The sequence below is a fragment of the Girardinichthys multiradiatus genome, chromosome 5 (assembly GCF_021462225.1).
Source record: "Girardinichthys multiradiatus isolate DD_20200921_A chromosome 5, DD_fGirMul_XY1, whole genome shotgun sequence".
NCBI lineage: Eukaryota > Metazoa > Chordata > Actinopteri > Cyprinodontiformes > Goodeidae > Girardinichthys > Girardinichthys multiradiatus.
The window spans coordinates 46,148,046-46,175,163 of record NC_061798.1 but is presented as its reverse complement, the minus strand read 5'-3'; the positions used below and the strand labels follow the sequence as shown (position 1 = coordinate 46,175,163).

The following is a 27,118-nucleotide window of genomic DNA, read 5'->3' as shown; positions in this document are numbered from 1 at the left end:
ACTATAATAATGATAATATACTTAAAAAAACAATGGAATTTACTACACTCCCCACCAGGCCAAAAAAAAAAAACCAACAAGAAAACACTCCGTTTTTATGATATCTCTAAGATTGTACTTCTCTACAAATCAAATGTTTTACAAAAATAACCATATTTGTTTTTATTTTAAATGCAGTCTCATTCCTACTTTGTCCTCCTTGCCAGATTTGTTCATTCAAATCTCAACCAGTCGCGTAAATAAAATCTTTTCTCTAGAAACACTCATTTTGCAGTATAAATCATGTTTCTAACCGTGCTTAGAAGATATCAGTCGAATCAACCTACTTCGCTTTTATGATGATTGTCCTTACGTTGTTTCCGTACACTATACGCACCTGATTGGTTGATTCGCTGCACGCCGAACACAGTCGTTTGTGAAACGTTCAGCCGGTGAGTAAAAATGCTAGCAAATATGTCGCTTCTGTTAAAAACTCTGAAGACTTTGAGATTTGCTCAGCGGCTCGCATTTATACCACATTACATGAACATTTTACTTATACATTTACCAACCTTTTCATGTATTTAGCGGCTGACAGACTCATGTACGGAAGTAGTTAGCCTGTTAGCTGCTGTTGCTAATTAAGCTAACTTCATCCCGCTAACACACTTTTAAATATTGTAACGGCGCCTATTCAAATAATTTGTTGCAACGTACTTTAGTGTTATTGTTTTAAAGAGATTTCTTGTGTGGTTCAACGTGTAAACATCGCCGAACATTGGTGAATTACCCTTCAGTTACCTCCATTGCTAACGTCCATTGTTGAGATAAACAAACCCTAACATTGTTTGTTTTAACCCAGTTCAGGTCAAGATGAGTCTGAGAAAACAGACCCCCAGTGACTTTCTGAAGCAGATAATCGGTAGGCCTGTGGTGGTCAAACTGAACTCTGGCGTTGATTACAGAGGTACTGCAGCTGCTATGCTAAAATCCAATGGTATCCTGATGAGTATCATAAATGTAATCCGAATCACTGCTGATGTTTGTCAATGTGCAGGGGTTTTGGCCTGCCTCGATGGTTACATGAACATTGCTATCGAGCAGACAGAAGAGTATGTCAATGGGCAGCTCAAGAACAAGTATGGGGATGCCTTTTTGAGAGGAAACAACGGTAAGGTAGCACACTGCTAATTAAAGGAAAATGTGCCAAGTGTCTTCTATAACAGGTGTCCATAAAAAGTCCCCAAAAAATTTACATTTGCCAGCCATATCTTCTGCTTCTAGATGCTAAAAATAAGAAATGATCAAACATTTTATGTACAAAGTTTGGAAAATTCTAATAAAAACATATACTATTGAAATGCATGTCAAATGGTATAATGTTTTATGGGGTTTCAAGTAAGAGGTGTTTATTCAGAAATGAGTAAATAAATAATACGTTTAATTTAAAAGCCTGAGACTTTAAGTAAGTAAGACATGCATCATTTTAGGGACAGAATACAGCTGAGAACACCGAAATACTATAAAACGTTGCCAGTTTATGTTGAGATGATATATTTTAGGTCAATTAAAACAGTAGGAGCATTTTATAGCCCAGAATTCCTGGGTAGCTATATCCCTTAATTTACATATAATTGTGACCCAAAATGGAGTGTTCATCACGAAAATGGCAATATTCCCAAATGTTTCTGAGCTTTCTACATTTTTCGGTGGGTAGAATGGAGGTTGACTTGACCCTTTATTGCAGCAGTCTCCAACCCTGAGAGCTACTGTCCTGCAACTTCTAGCTTCATCTCTACTCTAAAACACCACTTTGTCCCTCAGTAGCTTTGTACAGTGTGACATCATTACTTAAATTGATTAATTCGCCAGCATGTAGAGTCTACACAGTAGGACAGTCTGATTATGGGAATTTATAAATGAGTTATTTCTGTCCAAATTTAATTTATTTTTATCTAACACAAGCACTGACCGAGTTTAGAAGTACATTTATCCAGTTATCGCATATAGATAATGAAATAAAGCAGAATGTGGTATAATAATTGATTTGTTTTTATTGATTAAATTTTGTTTTCTTTCTGTTTTTCTTTGGAGCTGAAATTAAAATGCAGTTTTGATTAATTTGAAAGCCCTAGTGCACAGCCACTACATCCATTCATTTGAACTTTGAAGTTTATGGATTCCTCATCCTCACAGGTGGTCTTGGTTAGGTTTAGGAAGAGGAGAACAAGCTAGCATGCGCTCCAGGGATGCTTGATTATTTTTTTTCTTGCCATGTAGATCATTAAAACTTTCAAAGGTTGATTGTGCTGCATCATTGAGAACGTTTTCATATTTTAATGCAACCGTAATTCTTCCTAAAATCCCGCTCTACTTAACTTTTTTGGGCACTTTAATGATTTTATACTAGTTTATTCTTCTGAGGTAAATTAGACAAAAACTGAGAAATATTTTTAAAGTCTGTCTCTACAATTTCTTGATTTATACTCAAGTTTTAGTCTAGATCTGTATCCAGTTATTTTCCTTTTTCAGCTGAAGCTGAGGAATAGTTTAAATCCCTTGAGTCCTGTTTAGACATGCATTCATAACATATATTTAATGAACTCAGGTTTATTCATGATGTGAAACCTTTCTAGGCCCTTGGTAGACGGAGAAACTAATCATGTATGTCAGAGATACAGAATACTCCCAACAGGACTGTCACGTCTTTCTCTTTAGTGATTATTCAGCCAACTGTAAAACTGAGCTGATTAAATGCTACTTTTGAGTTAATTGACATCAACTGATTATTAACCAGCAGACTTTGATAATAATCTTGTGACCGGATAAGAAAAAGTGAATCGAGACCCGATTGCACCTCTGACAACATTGTCAGCATCGTTGTTTCGAATGTTTTATGCAAGTTTTAAAAATTAAAAACATTACGCTAAAAACTTATAACTTAGACTTGTTATATTTCTCTTAGGTGTGCAAATCTGTAACAAATTTTTAAACAAAATTGGGAAATTTCTGAATCTTATTTTAAGGAATTTTCTTTTAATAATGAGAATAACTCAAATTGACAGATTTTTCCGTAATCCAAAAATAAATGCTACTTCTACTAATACCACATTTGTGTTTTGACTTAATCAGTGTGGCTTGCTGCTGCTCTAGGTACTCTTTACTACAGTCAGTCACTGTTATCTAAATTATACATTTTGCGTTTATAAAATAGTTTTGATTTGAATTCTGCTATTGTTGACCAGTATAAAGTGTTGAAAGATGAAAGGCTTCCTTCAGACCGGTTCTGTTAGCATAGCCTTTCCAAACACAGATTTTCATGTTTACTTGGCTAAATATTCTTGTAACCCACAAGTTCAAGGATTTTAATATTTAATTAGAATCATAATGTCTGTTTTTCTAAACTGATGTCTGCGTCCTCACTTCTCTGGCTACATTTTCCAGACAGTACAGTATGATTCAGTCGTGAATGTGAATCATGCTGGTGAGTGGTGTTTACAGTCTCTAGGTGGGATTATTTTAGTCTCGGTGGAGCAGGTGGTTAAATGTAGATTAAAGATATAAACAGAAATAACTTGCCTGTCTGCTGTTCATGTAAACCACTCTTCCAGACAGACCATGAATAATATGCATTGCCATAATTTGCCAAATTATTGGATTCTTAATGTGAGCCCTTGAATTCAGTCACTTCTTGTGCTTCTAGAGCCATCTGGAAGCTGTGGCAAAAGCTTTGAGCTTTTTAGAATTATGGCGCCGAAGTCCGAAATCCAAAAAATCTTTAATTCTTTACAAATTCTTAGTTCATTCTTGGGCATTGGAAGCGATTCCTACGTGTTCTTAATTTATTCTGGGATACGTGAAGCATTGTCCACTCAGGGCCGTTGACCCATCAAACTGCCCAACTCTCGTTTCTGCCCTGGGAAAAAAATTAAAAGCCAAGAAATTAAGAAAAAAATGTATATAAAAAGAAAAGAGGACAAAAAACTAAATAAGAAATATAAAACAAAGTAAAATTCAATTTTTCTTATTACATTTTATGTCCAAAAACAAACACTTTAGTTTTTACATTTTATTGGCAAAAACAATCACTTCACTTTAAAAATTTTAACTATTAAATATCAACAGTCAGCATTCAAATAATTCATGCCTGCTAGTCTATTTTTATTGTACCTTTTTGGAAAAATCTCATGAATAGTAACAAATACAACTTTAATTGTATCAGGTTGTTGGATGCTTTCAGCATATTGTTAACTGATTCCTTACGTTCGTGCAGTATTGTAAATCATACTGAATTCTAGAGAATATTTGTGCAAATCAAGCCGATCACCACCTGTTGTACCTGTGTCGTAACCATATCTTAAGGTGTCACAAATTAGGCCCCAACATTTGCAGAATTCCAAGAATCCTCACAAATCGTACAATTTAGCAGTTGCGGTGATTGTTCTTCGTGGTCTGTGTGGAGTAGTAGCAGACACCACTCAGGATGACCAGAACTGTTTAAGTCGCGCTGCTGTAGGTCCCACAGACAATTTGTGGCGGGTCTTCGGAAGTAAAGGGTAGGGATGACTTCAGAGATCAGAAAACATCAGGAATCAATTGTTGTTTGCAACATTGTTTTTGAATGAACCAAGCTTTTTGCCTTTTAGTTGGACTTGGGTCGGGCCACCAAAATCAGCTGCATATTTTGGGTAATGGTAGGAATGTTGTTTCTGCTGAAAACAGAACTGAAAAGGGAATCTTGATGGCTTTAATGTGCTGAACCTTAACTGGTCTTTTGGAGAGAACAGTCCCATAAACCTGTAAATTTTCTGAGGCATAATCCTGTTTAATGACTAAAAAGGTGAATGTTTTATAAAACTTGTTTTTATTTCCCTCTTTTCTCCTGCAGTTCTGTACATCAGCACCCAGAAGAGGAAGGTTTAGCAGAAGTAATTTTTCATTTATTTTATTGTCAGTGATGTTTTAGAAAACAACAGTTTGTTTTTCTGTGGTTCTGTAAAGCTGAAATTATTTTCTAAAAATGACATAAGTTAATAAATTGTGAATTTCATTTACATTTTCACACTGTTATGACAAAAATAAAATTCTGTTGAATGGCTTGTATAAAGTCCTTTTGTTTTTTTTTTTGCCTGAAATTAACAGGAACAGTAGATGGTTATAAAAGTAAAAATCCTCAGAATATTTTATGGTTGTGTTAGAATTGGACACTGGATAAACTTAGTAAAATCCAGCTTTTAGTTTGAGTACATTAATTTAGTGGGGGGAAATATCTCTATGGTGTCCTGGGTTCTCTCTTAAGCTCTCTTCTTTTTGGCTCATCTCACTTGGTTTCTATATGATTTAGCTCTGGAGACAGATGTAGCTATGGATGGTTGATTTTTGTGTCTGAAGCATTTTTGTGTTGATTTGGTCATTTATTTTAGATCAGACATAAAGAAAACCTGTTTCTAGTTTTCTGACAAAAGGCTCTAGATTTTTAAAATGTGCCGATATTCCAGAGAGTTCATGCTGCCCTTTATTCTGACAATGTCTCAGACCTATGGAAGGGAAAAAGGCCCACAGCACCACAAATCCTCCACTGTACCTAACAGTTATCCACATACTTTGTTCCACACCAAACCCACCTGAAGTATTGTCTCCTCTAATCAAAGCACACGATCCATTATAGTTAAGCGAAATGTACATATTTGTTTGTGATGGTAGGACAGGAACTAGCTTATTTTTTTGGCCATTGTTCCCAAGCATCTTGTCAGGATGGATTCACTAATGGCGTCAAATTCTGCTGCAGTTCAGTCAATAGGGGTCCTCGTTCGTCCAGCCTCGTTGCCCCTGGCTTAAAGAAATGAAGTTCTGTGTGGTATAAGTTCCTAGAAAGTTGGATCAACTTAAAAAAAGAGTAAATTACAAACGAATGTTTCAGTGTTACGTTTATGTTAAATGTACTTTTGGGGTACCAAAATAAACTGCTGGTCATTTCTATTAAAACCAATTATTGCCAAACATTTCTTGTTTTCCCACTGACTAACTAGTCTAAGTTTGGAATAGATGGTTTTCATTGTGAGATTATTCTACTGCAACAATAGATGAATTTATAAATTTTACACATCTTTACCAGAGCTGCCAATAAGTGTGGCCGGCACTAAAAATAATCCCCTTCAGTGAATTGTCGGAGCAAGCCGAGTCATGCATATCTAGCACAGTTTTCCCACACTGCCTGGAACGGATTAGAGCATAATATAGTCATTTGTAAGCCTTAAAGTGCCGGTTTTGTAAGGGATCCTTCTTTTGGTGGCCTCCAGAAACCATAATGGGATTGACTCGTTCAAATTCTTCATCTTAAAAAGACTTGAGAGTTTCAAGTAAAAACACAATTTTTTGTTTAGCTTTTACCTCAGGACTTCTGGTGTTCAAACAGAACATTTATGTTACCTGAAGTGGTCCTACATCTTTTATTTTATCCTTGCATACACATCAAATCAGTTTCAGAGATGCTATCTAGAGTTTGGAGTGAATTGTTGGGCAGGTAGCATGATGGACCCCGGCATACAGGAGCAACCTGTTGCTCTTTTTAATGCACCATTACAGACAGAGTCAATATGTACCTGAGACAGAAAACATTTCTCAGGCAGCCAGATGTATATTAGTGAACAAAGAGAGCGACTGCAGCAGGAATCTATGAATGTTGCCCCCTGCAGGCTGCATTAACATGTAAACGGATCAGTTGGATCGACTTCCTCTACCCACTGCAGCTGCCTTCAGAGCCTTAGTTCTTTTAAAATGACTCGGCCCACCTTTTGTCTGCTTTGACTCTGCGCAGGTTCTGTTTGCTTGGTCGGGATTGGATGTACGCTGGGAGCCTTCGACCTGTGAAAAATCAATGCAGCAGCATATGCAGGGATTCATTTCAGAGTGGCCCATGGTCATTTAGCAAATAAGTTCAAAAGCAGCATCACCTCATTACACAAAGATAAAAATCTTACAAACGTGATTCATTAGATTGCTAATGAGAGAGCCCCATTGTAGACACAGCAAGGAAGTTAATTTCCTTCCAAGGGTGGATTTTATTTTTTTATTTTTGAGAGCCTTGTTTTCCAACCTGTACATGCGCACTCTGGCCCCTGGAAGGAGACAAAAGGCTGCCAAGGTCAGGCCTGATTTGAGAATGAAGGACGTGGTATTGATCAAACTCCGCCGAGCTGCAGCTTTAGAGAAAATGTTGTATGGTGGGGGTGATTGAACTGCTGTATACACACACACACAGAGCGGCACTGAGTGATAGGTCCACAGGAAACGTGCACACTGCAACACACAAAGAACCATTATGGCACCTAGTGAGGGGTTAGCACAGACAAATATTTACCCACTGGAATCATAATTGAGCTGCAGGCTGTGTGGCCTCAACGGGAACCAAATTATTATTATTCACACAAATGACCTTGTAGTAGATATGCAAACCAATTGCATGCTTCTTTTTGGTAATTAAAAACTTTTGTTGCAGCTATTTCTTCAGCTTTCCAGAGCATTTTTGTATCCATATGAATTTTAAATATTTTCAAATCCTTTATATTTAATCTAAAGCACTAAAAAAACAGATTTTTTTATTTTTTTATTATTCACACTTGATTCTGAGTATGTGTTTCCTCCCTTGTCAAGGGTAGTTTGTGCAAGGTTCAGGTCTCCACTCACCTCTCCGCGGGGGCTGAAGGAGGAGGATGCTGCAGTGGTTCACTGCTGATAAACGCAGGTGAGTGATGGAGCGGAGAGGACAAAAGAGGATAGAATAGGTGACAGCCTTGTTATGTTTGGAGGAAAAGGCAAAAGGGGGGGTTCAGCTTGAAGTCTTACAGCACCACCGTCTGCCTGAGACACAAAACTGCAGGAAGGAAGGAGCTAAGAGGAGTGGAGGAGGAAATGACCCTGACTGATCACTGCAGCATGACTGCCTAGCCTCTTCACAAGGGATCAAAAGATGATGAGGGCAACTGGTGGTAGGTTTTATGTTTGGCTTTGCCACGTTCCCATTTAGATGAGGACAAATATCTGCCTTCTTTTAATGCAGATCTATTCACAGTGGAGCTTTTCATAAAAGTGATTTTTACCAGGCTTAAAAAATGGAACATTAATGTACACTTTTATATCGAACAAATACATTTCTCTCCTGTTTTTTTCCTTGTGCGGCCTTGACATTTTTTAAATTTATTTAACAGGACCAAATATTTTAAAAACCTATTGCAACTGTGCTACATTGTATGAAAATAAAAATATTAAAAGCTGAATTTACAAAGAAGTAAATGGGATAAACATTAACATAAAGTTATATCTATCTGTGTTCCATGATTTTCCAGGCCATGTTACAATTTACACAATTACGGGAAAGACTGCTGGCTTGACACAATTTACCAAGGACCACAAACATTCAAAAAGATGTTACCCAAGTCTGTCAGTTTTTCAGGACAAAATCTTTTCATTCCTTTTGGGTCCTTCAGACCCACTGAAGAACATAGATTAGAACCTGATCTGTCTCTCATATGCAGATGCATCTAATTAAATTAGAATATCATCAAAAGTTGATTTATTCAAGTAAATCAGTTCAGAAAGTGAAACTAATATAGGTTCATTATACATCAATATTTTTAATAGCTTTTCTCTGGTTTACAGCTAACAAATGCCAAAATTTATTTTCTCTGAAATTTAGTGTATTACATAAGACTAATAAAAATTTATACAAAAATGTTATGGCATGGCGTATGCAATCAGTTTCAGTTTATTTATATAGCGCCAATTCACAACACATGTCGTCTCAAGGCACTTCACAAAGGGTTTGGAATGGTGCAGGGTTGTTGGGGAGGTTAGATTAAACTACTGGGTGTTAGAGTTTGGCCATTTTAGGATGGGCTATGTGTAGGGGTAGTAAGTAAAATAATAAACTGATGAAGTTTGTCCATCTAGAACCAACTGGTGGCCATTGTTATACTAAAAACCACAAGGATTGGGGATACCTCTCTATGTCAGACTGATTATAACCATTGGAAAAGAGAAGGGGTCACACAGGTAGCAGAAATGGAGGGTGTGTTTGCACCTCAACCATAACTGAGCCGGTTTAGGTTAAACCTGACTCCCTCTTACTCCAACCAACAGGGAGGGAAGACGGCAGAGGTAAAAATCATTCCCTTTTAACAGGAAGAAACCTCCAGCAGAACCAGACTCAGTATGAGCGGCCATCTGCCACGACAGACTGGGGGTTTGAGAGAGCAGAGCAGAGACACAAAGAGAACAAAGAAGCACTGATCCAGGAGTACTTTCTATGGGAAGGAAAGGTAAATGTTAATGCATGTAGCTCCTTTAGTCATTTCATCTAGGAAGAAAGAATAGACCAACTCTGAGCCAGTTTTCAAGGTTAGAGTCTGAAAGAGAGCACATAGAGTTAGTTACAGTAGAAGCTCAGTCAGTAGGAGAGAGACAGGGTTAAACACTGAAAGACAGGGCAAAATGTATCATCAGTAGAAGGTGAGGATTAAGTTGTTGGCAGCAGAAGCTTGGATGATGTCCCCCCTCCATGACGGTGTCACAGGTGGATACAGAGTCAGCCCAGGTGTAGCTTCTAGGAAGAGAAAAGACAGAGAACATAAAGTTAAAAGCTGAAATAATGCAATCATAGGGAAGACCTTTGACTGGAGAGTTGTCCAGCAGATAAGCCATTAGTCATACAAAGCTGCTGCTAAACAACCTGGCTGTATCCAATAATATTTATGGGAAGTTGAGTGGAAGGAAAAAATGTGGTAGATAAAGGTTCAAAACCGCTGACTTGAGAAGATTGAAGAGCAAAGCTCATTTAAAAGTTAGGGGGAGATTCACAAGGCTTGAGTCAGAGCTCCAGGACATGGACTACAGTAGTCACGTTCCTTGTGGTAAACCACTCCTGAAACAGATATGTCAGAAGCATCTTACATGGGCTAAGGAGAAAAAGAACTGGGCTGTTCCTCCGTGGTCCTCTTTTTTTAGATGACAGTAAAGTTTGCATTTCATTTGGAAATCAAGGTCCCAGGGTCTGGAGGAAGTCAGTGATGATTTGGGGTACATGTCACTTGCTGGTGTTGGTGCAATGTGTTTTATTAAGTCCAAAATCAGCACATCACTTCATGCTTCCCTCTACTGGCAAACTTCATGGATATATTAATTTCCTTTCCCTGCAGGAAGTAGTAATACCTGCTTCAATGACAATGGTGTTACTGTTCTTGATTGGCCAGCAAACTGGCCTAAACTGAACCCACAGAGACACAGGGTGATCGCCTCCATGCCACGCTGCACTGATGCAGTAAACCAATGCAAAAGCAGCCCCAACCAAGGTTCTCCCTAATGTGTAATACATAAAAATGCTTTTAATGGGCTGACGTTACTCTGTTAAAATCCTTTTTTTTTTATCTAACTTATGTAATCAAATTTATTTGCAGAATATAAATGAGCGTTTTCACCAGTTAGAAGCCTTCAAATTTCATCCAAATTATCAGAAAAAAAATGCTTGAAATCTACCCTTCTATGAGTAATGAATTTCTATACTAGATGAGTTTCGCTTTTTGAGCCAAACTGCTTCAGTAAATAACTATATTTTTGGTTAAGAGCAGCTGTTTGTTTTTGCATGTGTTGTTTTGTGTTCCTGACCGGCTTTAACCTCTGCCTGACAGCCTGTCATGTGCTCAGGATGTAAACGATCACAGTGACCTCTCACTTTGTGCCTTTGCTTTCACATTCAGCAGCCTGGGTCAGAGGTCCTACTGGGTTTCAGTTAGATAACCATCACCTAAGGAACAGTGCGACTGTTGAAGTAAAAAAAAAAAAAAACAGACACTTCCTTTTATTTTTATTTGATCGAATCTGCATTAGTTTGGATTTGTATCTAAAAATAAGGGGGGAAAAAAACCTTCTTCCAGGACCTGCTGGCATTTTCAACCCTTGATTCTGTGCTGTCCTTCTGCGTTTCTCAGAAGCCTCATTCCAAGTTCAAGTCAGACAGTTGTTTTGATCCTAACTGAGTATGAAGGCCTGTGGTAGCCCGAGCAGCTTTGCAACTCCTAGGCTCTTTATTTAGCCCCCGAGGACACTCAACCTCAGCCAAAAATGTGACCCTTGACCTCCTTATCTGGAAAAGTTCTATTCCCAGGATGGACAGGGCTTCTGTGATTAATTTCGGCTCCAAATGGCAGCTTGATGCAGATGGTAAGGTTAGAGGAGGGTAACTAGGTGTTCTTCCAAAGCAGTATAGCTGTTAGGTTTCACTTCATGTTGTTGAGGACATTTAACAGATGCATCCAAGACTGAGGCAGGAAGAGACTCGAATGTTGTGCTCCACGTGAGTCCTTGAACTTTGACTACAAAAGACATTGCATTTGTCCCACAATAGTAGGCTCTATTTTGGAAACACACTGAGTTGCCGACGAGTGTTACCCGTATTGTCTTATTGACCGTGACCTGACCCAGTTCAGCCTGAAGGGCTGTGGACACAAAGCAAATCAGATGCACATTTCTCAGCAGAGTAAAAAGTGTTTTCATTTAATGTTGCATGTCATTTCTCTGTCTTGAAGAAATCTAAGTAATTTTGTTGTTAGAAACAGTTGAGTATCCAGACAGAGTAAAATGTTGCACCTCAGAGACATTTTTATTATTAAACTGCTCATGGAGATTTATTAGAGTCATATTTTTGATCAAAAGCTTCATCTCAGCCACTACAATGACTCACATGATTTGTGGTATCCTTTTAAATTTTTGACACAATGTCCCTTTACAACTTCACTGTATTTTATTAGGATTTTATGTGATAGGCCAGCACATAAAATTTATTTTTATTTTGTTTGCAAAATAGCTCAGGCTCAGTCCGATTGATTAAGAGGGTCAATGAAAAGTAATTAGAAAATCTCGCCACAGACGTTTAGATTTAGGTCTGGGCTTTGACTTTATTTTCTAAAACATGAATATGCTATGATCTAAATTATTAAAACATAGATCTGACTGTATGTCTTGAGTTGTCCTGCTGGAAGGTGAACCTCTGCACAGTTAAGTCTTTTACAGCCTCTAACAGGTTTTCTTTCAGGATGGTCCTGTATTTAGCTCCATCCATCCTCCCATTCACTCTGACCAGCTTCCCCATCCCTGCTGAAGAAATGCATCCCCACAGCATGATGCTGTCGCCCAAGAGTTTTACCATCAGGAAGGTGTGTTAATGGTGATGTGGAGTGCTTGTTTTACACCAAAGAGCTTTGCATGCAGGCTGAAAAACCTTCTCCCACATGTTTGCTGTGGTTAGACATGCCATGTGTCAGAATGGACGGCTATGTCTTGGTAAGTTTGCAGTTATGTCATCCTTTTTCCATTTCCAGATGATGGATTGAACAGAGGTATGTCCGTTTTTCAAAGCTTGAGGTATTGTTTTAGACCCTAATCTTGCTTTTAACCTGTTTGTTGAGTTCCTCTGTCTTCATTGATGATGTTTGTTCACCAATGTTCTCTAACAAACACTTTAGAGGGCTTCAGCTGGATTTATACAGAGATTCAATTACACACAGTTGGACTCTGTTTACTAATTAGACAACTGGTTGCTCTGGATTTTATTTAGGTGTATCAGAGTAAAGGGGAGTGAATGCAAATGCATGGCGCACCTTTCGGATTTTTATTTGTTAGATAAAAATCAAACCATGTATCATTTTCTTTCCACTTTAAAACTATGCACATGTTTGTGTTAGTCAATCTCACTAAATGTCAACTTTTTCATGGTTGTAACAAGTGGTGTGGAAAGTTATAAGAGGTATGATAAATGAATCTTCAGATGAAATTGTGTCCAGGTCAAGGTTGAACTTTGAGAGTTATCCCAGATTGTTTTGGTGACGAAACGAAGCAGAACACTGAGTGCTGCTTCTTTTTTAAGAACTGTAAAATGGTAAACTAACGAATACTAGGTGCACATCTGAACCTAATACACTAAGAGTGCATTTTTTCTCACATTAAGCAAATAATTATTGTCCCTGTTTTTTAAAGGCTGGGATGCTTGTTTTCCTAACATTTTGAAAAAGAAAACCTTAAAATCATGAACTGAACACTTTTGCTATTTTAGCAAAACCTTAACCAGAAAAAACCCTAAAATGAAGACATTCAACCTTTAATTAATGAAAAGGAAAGAAAAATGTTTCTCTTCAGGCTGAACAAAAGGGTTTGCATTAGTAGCTGCCTTTGGACTCAGAAATGTGAGCAATGTTGAAAATGAGGTAAACTTGTTCAATAAAACATCAATCAGGCTTGCTGCACAATTTCTGCTGCCTGTCCTGTTTATCAGCCAAGTCTCACCACTGTGCACAGGAGATTTGCATGAAGTACACGGTAACCCTGCATTCAGGCAGTTAACCTCCATTATGCTTCTGTTTCGAATGCCAATTTGTCTGCCATGCAAGGTGTTATGGAGTGTTTCTGGCATGCACCCAAAATAGTAATAATGGTAATGCACAAGTCTTTTATTGTTGATTCCTCTCAAACGTACACGAGTGGCTGGGGTGTCACCGGATGAAATGATGAGGTGCTGGAAGCATTCAGGAGTCTGAAAATGCTTTTAGCATCATGTTGCGCAGGATTTATTCTGCCATGTTGATTTATACGGTGTTTTGTCCTGTTTTTGTTTCGGAAAGTGTTTCAAGAGGAAACCAAAGAGTCAAGTTGTTCCCTGATCAACAATCTACGAATGACTGGACAATTACATACAGAGCCGATGCAGATTCTGTGAAGAAATATATATTTTTATTTATGATTTATGAATCATGATCAGTGTCAGAACATCGGTGTCTGCTTAAAATAATTATAGTGGAATTACATTTATCCACTAAAGGAGATGGTAACCCTTCAAATGTGGGAAAAAGAAATGTTCTCACATTTCCTTTCTTTATAGGCATAAAATACGTAGGGACAAGTCGAAATTTGTTTAATTAAAGACACATAAAAAAAAAGATTTATTTCAGTAAATCAATTCAGTGAGTGAAACATTATATGGATTAATTACACACTGAGTGATGTCTTAAACCTTTGTTTCTGTTTGTATGATAATTTTCTGCATACACCCAATAAAAGCCCAACATTTAAGATTTAATTGAACCAATGAAAACATTTTTAATACAGAAATATGGGCTTAATGAAAATTATGTTTAATACCTGCTTAAAGGTTGTTGTTTTGAAAGATTTTTTTAATCTGACAAACGAGCCTCATTGGAACGCACATTCCAATTTACTGAATATGACTGTATAACCAGTTAAGTCTGTTGGGACCCACAGCCATGGATTACAACATGAAGTCAGGTACAGACTTTTCTGGAACTTTCAAAATAAATTGCCTTAACCTACTCCCGGCACAGCCAGGGAAAGGGGTACTTCCCATGATGTCACTGTCTGTATAAAAGCACCCCCTTTCCAAGGAATCAATCTCTTCCAGCCAGACCCCGCTGCAGAGCTGGCAGGAGAGACACAGCGCGCTAATGTCTCTTTGCAGGCAAACAGACACAAACTCAAACTCTTCAAACTGGATCCAAGAGTGTCACGATCATCGATTATATGCACTAAATTAAGTTCGAATGAATTACTGTTCGTGTGTCCGGTAGATTCATTCATGAACGGGATGATTACGGTACCAGCGTTGCTTGACTTTCTCTCTGAGGCCTACAGATCAAACTTTGTTTCCAGAGAGTTTCCCAGCAGAGACGCTGCCTCTACGACGCAGAGTGAAGCAGTTTCCCGGTCTGAAAGGAGGACAACAGGGACCGAATCACCGTGGTTACCGTAGCAACTGTGCAGTTTGGTCGGCCCGACAGAGCGAGCCGCCCCTACTCAACAGCTACGGAGGTTAGCTGTAGCTAACCCTTTTGCTCACAAAGTTTTCTTCAAACTTCGTCGTCGCCCGGACAACTTTTCCTCAGCATGGTTCAAACGAGGTTATGTTTGGGCAGAGAGAAGTGATTTAGGATGAGATGATCTAAAAGTTTTTCATTTTATGAAGTTTGGTTTTGTTTGTGCCAAAGTCCAAAATTGTTCTTGCACCTGGCAGAAAAACAATGCAGATGCATTATTCTCCCACCACCATGCTTGGCTGTGGGGTTGGTGTTCTTGGAGTAAAAGGCTTTTCCTTATTTTCATTAAATAAAAACTACAACAGTGTGCAAACAGACCCCAGGTATTCGAACCAAGGACCTTCTAGTGTCAAAGCAACAGTGCCAACAACTGGGTCATCGTGCACAAAACCCACAGATCAAAAACCACCGTACTAACAGCCGAGCTAGACGTGACACTTTGATTGTGCTCTAAGTGACAGCAGATAACCTAACCCGTTAAAGAAGAACAGATTATAATGTGGGGTGGGGGAGCAGTTTTCTATCTCAACAACATTGCCTGCCTGACCAGGAGAGAATTAAAGGACAACACCCGATGCTTTACATAGGTAATACAGTACGTCTGTCTTCCTCCCTTTTATACGAAAGGCAGCAGGGCAGGTCTGAAACATCTGGATCAGAGCAGCCTCACCTGTTAATACCAGGAATACCAGGAAGCTTTTAGCTAACTTCGATTTGGACCATAGGCTCTTTGAACCAACTTAAAATGTAAAGAGTGGCAGACACATATGTTGTATTTCTCTCCCGATGAAGTGTAACAAGACAACTAAGGTAAGCTTGTGTGTAACAAAAGCCTTATGATGAATTGTGACGGGCATTGTCTTCTTTAACTGTACTGCAATGTGGCTCAGTCTTAACTGTGTTTTCATGAGTGGTTCTGCAAGATGCACAGGGTTTCATTGAGTCCAAACAACAGCTAATTCTCTAACTTCAGGTCAACCTCACATTCTTTCTTTCTACGAATATTATAGTTCTGGATGTCTGGACATGGGGAATGTTTGACAGGAAGTGCCCTCATGGAAATGCCCGTGCATGCGTGTGGTCCTCCCAGTTTGTGTGTGCAGAATCATGGTGGTAAGCTCTGTGGTTTGACTTGCTGCTCTCACACAGCCTGGAATTGGGCTCAAGGGTAAAACCAGACAGAAGAGTTATGACTTCAGCCCATCTCTGGCCATTATGGAGGTTAGAAGGAGTCTACAGTTTCATGTTTTAAATGGCATAGACACATTTATGTAAAACATATTTACTTCTTAAAGCACAGACACACAAATCTGAGACGGGATGCCATCACAGTCATTCAGTCTTCTCCTTTGTTTGGTCTTTTCTTCTCCTGTTTGTAGCCGAGGGAGAGCAAAAGTGTTCAGTTCATGATATAAATTTCCATCCAGCACAGCCTGGGAACAACAGGCCATTAAAATCAAAGTGACTCTCCTCAGTTTTACACGGAGAGGCTTTTTTTACACCAGTGTGTCACTTTGAGAGCTTTTAATGACCGTCATGGAAAGTGAAGAAGGGGATGCTGCCTGTCTCACTCTCTCCCCCACACACACGCACACACACACACACACACACACACACACACACAGACCTAATATACAGAAAGAGATGTGAGGGTTGCTGGAGCAGCTTTTATAGGGCAAATGCATTTAAAGGTATACGACCTGAATGATGAGACATCTAATAAGCTTTTATGAAGAGCCAAAAGTGATGGGGGAGGGCTTTTAACTCTGCACACAAAATTAAACTTGGGACACTTTCTTACATCATTATTTTTCTTTTTGTTTATTGTGACAGCTGATGTCACATTCTGCTCAGGAGAAAATCATCTAACCTTCAGATTAACTGCGTAAAGTGGAGCTGTGACTGTCACTGTGTTATCTGGGCCACCAGCAGTCCCCCTGGCTGAAATGTTTTTTATGGTTTCAAGACATCTCCAAACCTCTTGTGCCCTCTTGTGGTAGGTAGTGGTGGTGACGTCCCTTCCACTCAGCCACACAGGCCTCTTTCTCCTTCTTTTAATTGACCTGGATTTGTTCCTTTGCTGTGCTGTAAATGAAAAACTGTGAGGCGCCTCGAGACCGAGAATCCTGTCAGCTTTGCCCTGCAGCAATTCCCACACCCCAAAACTGGGTCCCCCCCCTTTTTCGTTTTAAATGCAACATCTCCTTTTTGAAGCTGAACATAAAAAATTCAAAAGACCTGGGTGCTTAAACGCCTTTCAATAAATAATTAAGAAATATGCATTTTCATATAATGGAGAAGGAAGTTTTAATATGTTTGGATTAAATTCAATGGAGAACAATTGTGGCATATATTTGCATGGAAGGAAGGCATGAACATGAATGTATTGTTATTTCTGAGTAAAGATGCAGTAACATTTTCATCCACATTTTTGAGCTTTGTTTAAAAAAAACATTTATTTTTAAACACCAAAAAAAGCCTGTACAAATGGAGAAGGAGCTCATTTGGTTCCTGCAATAAGAGGAGCAGATAGTAATGCTGTCTCACAGCTCACTATCGTCAATATAGTCCAAGTACAGTACAAAATCTAAATGTGACAATATTCAATAATAAAATGCGAACATCCTGCAGTAAAATACAATAACATTGAGTTTGTTATTTAAATCTTAAAAATATTGATTCGCTACAGTGTAACAGATGAGTCTGATTTAAAGTATTTTCTTATTTTTGCGAGCAAAAACATATCTGTATGTATGCAAAATCCAGAGCAACCATTTGCCTTTAGAAACTACTTAATTAATCAATATAGTTCAGCTGTGTTTAATTTAATCGTAAAGAATCGTGAAGAAGTTTGAAGCAGGGTTAGGTTCCAAATCCATATCCTAAAATTTGAAAATCTCACAGAGCTCTCTTCAATCCATTATCAAAAATTAAATGAGGATGGACCAACTGCAGTCCACCTAAACTGACAGGCAATGAGACAAGGAGAACATTAATCAGAGAAGCAGCCAAGAAGCCCATGGTAACTCTGGAGGAGCTGCAGAAATCACTCTACTGGGAGAATCGGTTGACTGGACAACTATTAGTCGTGCACATGATGTCTGGCCTTTGTGGAAGCGTGACAGAAAAGAAAGGATTAGTTGAAAGAAAGCCCTAAGAAGTCCCGTTTACAGTTTGCTATAAGCCAAGAAGAAGCTCCCTGGAACAGCTGGGAGCACAATGTAACTTTTTGGCCTACATGTAAAAAGCTAAGTGTGTCGGAAAACACCATCCCCATGCTGAAACAAGGTGGTGGCAGCATCAAGATGTGGGGATGCTTTTTTGCGGCAGGGACTGGACACTGGTCAGAGCTGATGAGAAGATGGAGGGAGCTAAATATAAGCCAGTCCTGCAAGAAAACCTGTCAGACACTGCAAAATACTTTAGAGAAAGGCCAAATGTTTGTGGTTGTAATATGAAAAAATGTGAAAAAGTTCATAGAGTGTGAATACTTTAGCAAGGTACTGTAAATTGCACATCTAAGAGGAACAACTTTCTTTAACATTGTTCTTTTTTAAAAACTTGTCATTACTAAAAATATCTCCCCATCCACTCATGAATCATATACATGTTCAGGCTTTTTGATTTTATTCTCATCAGAGGTTTCACTCTTCACATTAGAGGCTTATAGTCTCATATGGACAAGGAGCAAACGGCTATGCAGGGTGACAACAAAAACCCGTCCCGACCTTATAACTGGTCTCTTGCGGCGGCGGGAGATGGACTGAGTCGTCGTCGCTCCAGTCTGGCAATGCTAAAGCTGAGGTGTTGTGTCTTTGAATGAATATTCGTCCTAATTAAGCATTAGAAGCTCCTTGGACCAAGGGGAGGCAAGACTTCACAGCCATTAAATCAGGACAATGCTTTTTGTGTCACTGCCTGGTGTGACTTGCCCTGCTTCCCTCACCTCACCCCCCTTGCATCCCTTCCTCCATCCTTACCCTCATCAACCCCTGCCAGTCTCACAGCAGCTACGCAGCCTAAGGCTCCAAAATTAAATGATAGCTCCCCAAGTGCATGGTCAAGGCCAGGCGAGTTGGCAGGACTGGCCGCTCCTTTGAAATTCTTCTCACAGGTATGACCTCTAGCGGTGGATTTTGTTTACTACAGTTATATTACAAGAGGCAAAAGATCCACAGGATGGGAGGTGAACACTTTAAAAGCTACACATGAGTTTCATTTTCTTCATAGATTCATCTCAGGCTGTGCAGCTCAAGATTTTTTGTTGAATTCTGGAAAATTATTTTTGCATGCATGTTTGATAATCTTGTATTTATTGATTTTGAGAGCAAGATGATTTGTTTTTGGATTACAAAAAGGATTTTATTGCACAAGTATCTGCTTGTAATCTTTGTTTGTTGAGACACTAGATCTCATATCAAAGAAGATAAAAAAACTCAATATTTGGATCAGATTGGGAGTTTTTTTTAAACCTTTGGGGTTCTCATTTGTCTCTTATTGAGAGAAAATTAGGACTTAAAGACAACAATGTGCAAATCATACAGAGGAAATCATTCATTCATGCATTCATTCATTCATCTTCTATACCATAGTGGGTCAGAGGGAGAGCTGGTGCTTAAGAGGAAATACATATATATATAAGCATCAACACCAGGATTATGAATTCAGCTGACTTGTTTAGGGTTAAGATGGCTTCGCAGGTTGAGGGAGCTTCCGCCTCTCTGCCTGTTCAGACGCTTTTCTCCTAAGCTCCCTGCTTGCTTGCATTATTTTACTCCTAACTTTTTATCTCTTTGCCAAAATTACGGAAATATTTGACTAAAACTACTTCTAACCAGCGACTCCCAAGGATTATTATTATTTTAATTTTATTTTTTTCTAAAGGATTTTGATGTTTTTATAATTGAACTCGAAAGCAGGATAAGTTGACGCCAGCTAATCATCACAAAATGCCTCCCTTCACCACAGAGGACTTCGACAAACCTTTACAGAACTTGGCTGTTTTGGAGATGAAAATCCATGGACTAGAAGTGAATGTGGAGGTGAATATGGGGTACAACGATGATTCAACTCTGCCTGTGATCCCAAACAGTGACAGCCAGCTCAACGACTCAGCCGGCAATCAGAACACTGAGAATAAACCTACCGGCAGACCCACCTGGCATGTTTTAGGCACATGCCCAAAAAATCAAGGTGGACGACTCACTGGAAGATCTCAGCAATTAAATAAATTGGAATGGCTAGAATTACAGAGAAATGTCCTCGTTTCCTCTGGGAAAAGGAGACTTCGACAGCGAGCTGCTGTCACAACAACTGATAGGAGTGAGACAGCTGGAAATAATGGAGTTCTCCTCCAGAACAGGTTTGCTTCACTACAGAATGAAAACCAGGAAAATTATCCATCTTCTGAGATCAATAAAAGGTTTGAGAACAACCTTCAGTCTAAACAGTCTTCTCCTAAATTGCCAGAGAAAAAGCACCTCACCAGACCAAGAACCCTAATAGTGGGCAACACAGCTGTGGATGGGATTAAAAACTTCTGCAACAAGAAAAACACAGAAGTTATGATTGGTACCAGTAACGTGGTCTCTGATATCTCAGAGAATATTCTTGCAATCACAGAAAAGCGCCCGTCTCTAGAAAACCTTATTATACACTGTGGAGCCATGGATGACGTGGCTAAGAAAAAATCAGAAAGACTGAAGGAGGATTTCACTCGTCTTCTGAATATTGTTGGAGGTCTCAATATCAAGGTGTTTCTCAGTGGACCCTTTGCACCGATTTTCTGTGGAGATGAGATTTTTTCCAGACTTCTGATGATTAATAAGTGGTTGAAAAAAACATGTGCCACCACACCTGTGAACTTCATCGACAACTTTAATATTTTTTGGGAAAAAAGGCAACTCTTCAAGCAAGATGGTTTCTGCTTGAACAAGCCAGGAGCCAGACGTTTTACATCTAATCTCTTCTATTCAGTAAATAATCTGCCAGCAGCTTCGACCTTCAGCAGAGAACATGGAGTATCAACAACAATGATAACGCTGCCTCCAACAGCTCCAGCAGAGACAACCGGCCAATTGGCTGAGAAAGAGAGGTCATCAAAAAGGTCTCCCCGTTGAAATCCACAGGAGAGGTGGAACCCCCCATTATACCCCCCTCCCCCCAAACCCTGACCGACTCCGCTGGTAAAACCCCCTCAACCCAGACCCCGACCCAGACCGCACAGAACTCTCCCATCTCCCCACTGAGCCCGCTTTTTGCTTTACTGGATTCTGATAACATGAAAGGAGCTCTTAAAATAGGGATCCAAATGGCTCTGACATCTTCCCCATTCAACGCCCCCCGTGGCCGAGGCCCTGCTACTAAACTAACATCTTCCAAATGCTGCAGAGCTCCACCACCTCATAATCTATCTCCTCCTAATCAGGACCTTCAAATCACTTCTCTGTGATACAGTCTGGGCCCCAGTGGTAACTCTATCAGAAATGAGCATATCCAGGAAAAACTTGGGCCCCTAATAGGAGATAGTTGTAAAATCTCTGTGCTTCTACGTGACAGAAAGAGCAAAGCCAAAAGGATAAGAGACAGTAATAAACAATCAACAAAAGCCATTAACTGTCAGGTACAACCAGACACAGAGTTAATATCAGCAACTAAGTCATATAAACTGGCTTTATTGAACATTAAATCTCTGTCAGGAAAATCATTTTTAATCAATGACTTCATTACTGACCACGATCTTGATGTTCTGTTTTTAACAGAAACATGGTTACATGAATTTAATGAAGCTCCTATTCTGATAGAGGCGACGCCTCCGAACTACAATATTCTTTGTGAGAGCAGACAGCAAAGAAAAGGTGGGGTGGCCACTTTGTTTAAAGATTTATTAGAGTGTAAAAAAGTATTTCTGAGCAAATTTGACTCTTTTCAATATTTGGCTCTGCGGGTAAATAGCCCGGTCCGAACCATGTTCTTGAATATTTACAGGCCTCCTAAGTCCAAAACAAACTTTATCAGTGATTTTAATGAGCTTGTATCTGTGATATGTGTTGATTATGACTGTTTAATTATTGTGGGAGACTTCAACATTTCACATGGACAATCCTGAAGACAGAAGTGCAATAGATCTATGTGACACTCTTAGAAATGTTGGTTTGACTCAACATGTTAAACAGCAAACGCACAAACGGACATATTTTGGACTTGATCATCACTAAGGGTCTAAACATTTCCAAGGTGTCTGTAACTGATGTTGCTCCATCTGACCACTTTTCTGTTATTTTTGAAGCATCATCTCTAATGACTCAGTTTGCCAAAGAGACTTGATAAGAAAACACATCTTTAAGGACGGTGCTGCTGAAACCTTTAACCAGATTTACTCTTCTACCTCCACTTTGCTCTGTAACACTGTAGATGAGCTGGTAGATAACTTTCATTATAAAATCTCGGACATCATTGATTCAATTGCTCCAATTAAAGTGAAAGTCGTTTCTGGGAAGAAAATGTCTCCATGGAGAAGTGCTCCACCAGTCAGAAGTGAAAAAAAGGAGTGTCGAAAAGCTGAACACAGGTGGTGAAAGACTGGACTCCAGGTTCACTATATTATCTATAAAGAGAGACTATACAGATATAATCTACAACTGAAAAATGCAAGGGAATCTTTCTTTTCTGAGATCATCAGCAAAAACATTAACAATGCTCGTGCATTATTTGCCACGGTCGACAGGTTAACAAACCCTCCTGTAACTGTAGCATCTGAACTCCACTCTACCAGGGCCTGCAATGAATTTGCTAAATTCTTCACTGAAAAAACCCAAAAGATCAGAGAGGCAGTCAGCACATCCACATCAACTCCAGTACCAATGTTGTCTCCAACTAGAACCGATTTTGACAAAAGTTCCCAATTTCACCAAATAAACTACAAAAACCTAGAAGAAATCATACAGCAACTAAGCTCTTCTTCCTGCTGTCTCGATGTTTTACTCACAGCTTTCCTTAAGAAAGCTTTGCCTGTAATAACATCTGATTTAACACAAATAATAAACACGTCCCTTTTGTCAGGTGTTTTCCCCCAGGCCCTGAAAACAGCAATTATCAAACCTCTATTGAAAAAGAGCAACTTGGACAAGCTGCTACTACAGAACTACAGGCCTATATCAAACCTCCCCTTCATCAGTAAGATTATTGAAAAAGCTGTTTTTCAACAGTTAAACAACTTCCTAACAACGACCAACCGCTTCGATGTCTTCCAGTCAGGCTTCCTGCTCACCACAGTACAGAGACGGCTCTTGTCAAGGTGTTCAATGACATCCGTATAAATGCAGACTGTGGAAGAACCACAGTGCTGGTATTATTGGACCTTAGTGCAGCATTCGACACTGTTGATCACTCCATTTTATTAGAGCGCCTGGAAAACTGGGTCAGCCTTTCTGGTACAGCACTCAACTGGTTTAAATCCTACTTGAAGGACAGGGACTTTTTTGTGTCAGTAGGTAACTTTACATCAGAGAGCACAAAAATCACATGTGGCGTTCCCCAAGGGTCCATCTTAGGACCCCTCCTATTCAATATCTACATGCTCCCCCTAACTCAGATTTTCATAAACAACAACGTAAGTTATCATAACTATGCAGACGACACAGCTATACGTTACGATGTCACCAGGTGACTATGAACCCATTCAAGCGCTGGGTAAATGCTTAGAAGAAATCAATGCATGGATGGGCCAAAATTTTCTTCAGCTGAATCAAAACAAAACTGAAGTAATAATCTTTGTACCAAAGGAAGAGCGTTTAAAAGTTAGCACACAGCTTCAGTTAATACAGCTAGAAACCACCAGTCAGGCTTGAAACCTGGGTGTAGTGATGGACTCAGACCTGAACCTTCAGAGGCACATAAAGGTAGTAACTAGCCAACTAGTCAGCCTTCTATCACCTAAAGAACATCTCCAGGATTAAAGGACTAATGTCTCAGCAGGACCTTGAAAAACTAATTCATCCGTTCATCTTTAGTAGAATTGATTACTGCAACGGTGTCTTCACAGGTCTGCCTAAAAAGTGGATCAGACAGCTGCAGTTGATCCAGAATGCTGCTGCCTGCGTCCTCACTAGAACTAAGAAAGTGGAGCACATCACCCCGGTTCTAAAGTCCCTACACTGGGTCCATGTAACTCAGAGAATAGACTTTAAAATACTTCTGTTAGTCTATAAATCACTGAATAACTTAGCACCTAAATACATCACAGACTTGTTGTCAGTGTATCAACCACCCAGACCTCTCAGGTCTTCTGGCTCAAATCTACTCTGCAGAACCAGAACCAGAACCAAACATGGAGAAGCAGCTTTTAGTTCTTATGCTCCACTAATCTGGAATAAACTCCCAGAAAACTGGAAAAGCGCCGAAACCCTAAGTTGCTTTAAATCAAGATTAAAAACGTAATTGTTGAGAGTGGCCTTTGACTGTGTCATCTAAACATTATTAGTTAAGTTTTCAGTCCAATTTTCCTTTCATTTTCTTGTCCATCATTCTATTTTCTTTATTTTATTTTTATTTAATTAAATTTGTTTAATTACCTCTGTTGTTTGATTTTCTGTATCATTGTAGTGTTTTTCCTTATGTACAGCGCCTTGAGGGGCCTTGTTGCTGAAAAGCACTATATAAATAAACTTGACTTAAACTTGACTTGATGGTTTTTACAACCAGTCAGTAGCAGGATTTAAAAGCCTAAACTCCATAGAGTGAGTATATATTTAAATTTGAAGCATTTGCTCGCCATCAACTACTGAGTTCGTCCGCCATTGTTGTTTAGAAAAAGACAATTTAGGGAGACTTAAGATGCTGTTTTTTTTTTTTTTTTTGCATAGTCCCGATTTAAAAGAAGAGAACAAAGAGCAGACATGTCTGTTTTAAATATTTGAATATAAACCATTCAAGAGCTAATAATGCCGCAGAATGCACTAATAAGCCCAAATAAACATGCACTAAATATACTCACATTATCTCATACTAATATATGTACCACCTCATGTGCCCTCCGATAGTCCAAGCGTGCAGAGTGAATGAGCTGGCTTCGAGGCAAGTTCTTTGCTCCCCCTATTCATTTTACACACTCTGAGGGGGGCGTATATATATTTTATCCATTTAATTAGTTCTGCTGTCTCTGAGTTGCTCCGATCTATTTTACTCTCCATGATACAGTCTGGTCCAGTCACTCAGGGAAATTCATCAACTAAATGCATTGCATCTCTGAGGAGTTCTCCGAAGTTCATCCATATTCAGACTCCTGAGTTATTGTCAGTCAGAGACACTGAACCGCGGTTTCAGACAACAGAGGGTGATTTTTCCTCGCATTCATGTATAGCTTTTTATTGACTTTGGCATCAAACACCATGAATAATGGCTTAGTCTCCTTAAACACAAATAAATGTTCACAGACACAACTGGTGAGGGCCTGCGGCGTTTTAGCTAGAATACTTTGCGCAACATAATTCACTACATGTGCATCTTGCGAAATCTAATCAACACATTTTAATAGATGATTTATTCATTTTAACAAAACTTATACAACTTTTATAGATGTTTTCCATCTACTGTTCTGTGTGTGTGTTGCTTAGTAAAAGGCGGAGCTGTGCGCCATTTGCTGCACTGGATGTCCACTAGGGGGCAGGCTGACACTAAACATGCAGGAGCTCCTGTTGGAGAGAAAATTTCACACCAAGAAACTTAAGCACTTTAAAGTAGAATGTCTGTACTGATCATACAAACATGTTAGAAAAGGAAACTGATTTAAAAGCAAATGTAATTAATTTGAAAACTATTTTAAATAAATAATAAATAAGTTACAATTACATTAAACAAAAAGGGAAAGTAGATAAAAGATGTCTGACTTTGAAAAAAGTTACTTCTTTAGTCTACTGAGAGCAAGATATTAATACTGATTAATGTAAAAAACCAAATTATCACGAAAATATTAAAAAAAATATAAATGACAGTTCTCATAAGTGAAATATATACGATATAAAGATGGAATAAGTTGAACATAGAACAGATTTTTTATTTTTCAAATTAGATCTTTAGATTTATTTTACAATCAAAGTTTCTTATCCCACTTTTCTTACATTTTACATAATAAATCTTATAATCTAAACCTTTTTATTGATTATTTACTCTAGCTATTCTTTCTAAAGTAAGAAAACCGAAAAACTAAATATTTTTTCTCAAATGTAATCGTCTTCTTGTAAAAAAAGTAAAGTGGGTAAAAATACCTTTCATTAGCTTTTAAAATGGTGTCATAATAATTCTTAAATGCTCACATAGTCCGGATAGTCTAAGAGAATCATTGAGAATTAAGTCTATGACTTTAAGTAAATTAAAAAGGTTTCATTGGAGTCAGTGGTTTACTACAGAACATTTTTTTACCTCTGTGATAATTAAACCACTGACTCCACTACATTTTTACACCAAGGTAATTGAAATTACTTGAACATCTATGATGCAGTGCATGGGAATGTTTTATCATATTTTTCAGATTATGGTGTCTCTTTTTTTTTTTTTTTTACTAGGAAATGAAGCTTCTGTCTTTTTAACAGCCCACTAACCCCAGTTCAGATTTGGAAGGTGTTATTGGGAACCAGTGAAGAACAGGTTCAGGCTTAATGTTATTCAGAAGAGTGGTGGTTTTCTTTATAATGTCAAAGATGAGAACACGATGCTTTTTAAATGTGATAAATACACATTTAAAAGAAAGAAAATCAAGTTCTGTCAAACTATTTATATTGTTTATATTGTTTAAAAGCCTTTTGTCCTCCATCATTTCTTTATACACTGCTCAAAAAAAATAAAGGGAACTCTCAAATAACACATCCTAGATCTGAATGAATGAAATATTCTCATTGAATACTTTGTTCTGTACAAAGTTGAATGTGCTGACAACAAAATCACACAAAAATCATCAATGGAAATCAAATTTATTAACCAATGGAGGCCTGGATTTGGAGTCACACACAAAATTAAAGTGGAAAAACACTACAGGCTGATCCAACTTTGATGTAATGTCCTTAAAACAAGTCAAAATGAGACTCAGTATTGTGTGTGACCTCCACGTGCCTGTATGACCTCCCTACAACGCCTGGTCATGCTCCTGATGAGACGGTGGATGATCTGCTGAGGGATCTCCTCCCAGACCTGGACTAAAGCATCCGCCAACTCCTGGACAGTCTATGGTGCAATGTGACGTTGGTGGATGGAGCGAGACATGATGTCCCAGA

At 38.7% G+C, this 27,118-nt stretch overlaps 1 protein-coding gene across 3 annotated transcripts; it reads left to right on the top strand.

Annotated features, from left to right (window-relative positions):
- The first annotated feature begins 330 nt into the window (after positions 1 to 330).
- lsm6 (LSM6 homolog, U6 small nuclear RNA and mRNA degradation associated) lies at positions 331 to 5,082 on the top strand. Of its 3 annotated transcripts, none has more exons than XM_047364465.1 (4): positions 331 to 431; positions 842 to 946; positions 1,037 to 1,150; positions 4,868 to 5,082. In XM_047364465.1, exons 2-4 carry the CDS (start codon positions 853 to 855, stop codon positions 4,900 to 4,902), a joined length of 243 nt encoding a protein of 80 aa, XP_047220421.1. In that variant the 5' UTR covers positions 331 to 431; positions 842 to 852; the 3' UTR covers positions 4,903 to 5,082. The 3 variants fall into 3 exon arrangements, with proteins under 3 accessions (XP_047220421.1, XP_047220422.1, XP_047220423.1); XM_047364466.1 differs by having other exon boundaries at positions 373 to 431; positions 847 to 946; XM_047364467.1 differs by lacking the exon at positions 331 to 431 and adding an exon at positions 506 to 760.
- Positions 5,083 to 27,118: the final 22,036 nt, after the last annotated feature.

What these genes read in the sequence shown, in the direction of transcription:
- lsm6 (XM_047364465.1), top strand. Translation starts at nt 853, where the DNA reads ATGAGTCTGAGAAAACAGACCCCCAGTGACTTTCTGAAGCAGATAATC. An exon ending in CTCTGGCGTTGATTACAGAG is followed by an intron (nt 947 to 1,036) that starts GTACTGCAGCTG and finishes GTCAATGTGCAG; the next exon opens with GGGTTTTGGCCTGCCTCGAT. An exon ending in CTTTTTGAGAGGAAACAACG is followed by an intron (nt 1,151 to 4,867) that starts GTAAGGTAGCAC and finishes TTTCTCCTGCAG; the next exon opens with TTCTGTACATCAGCACCCAG.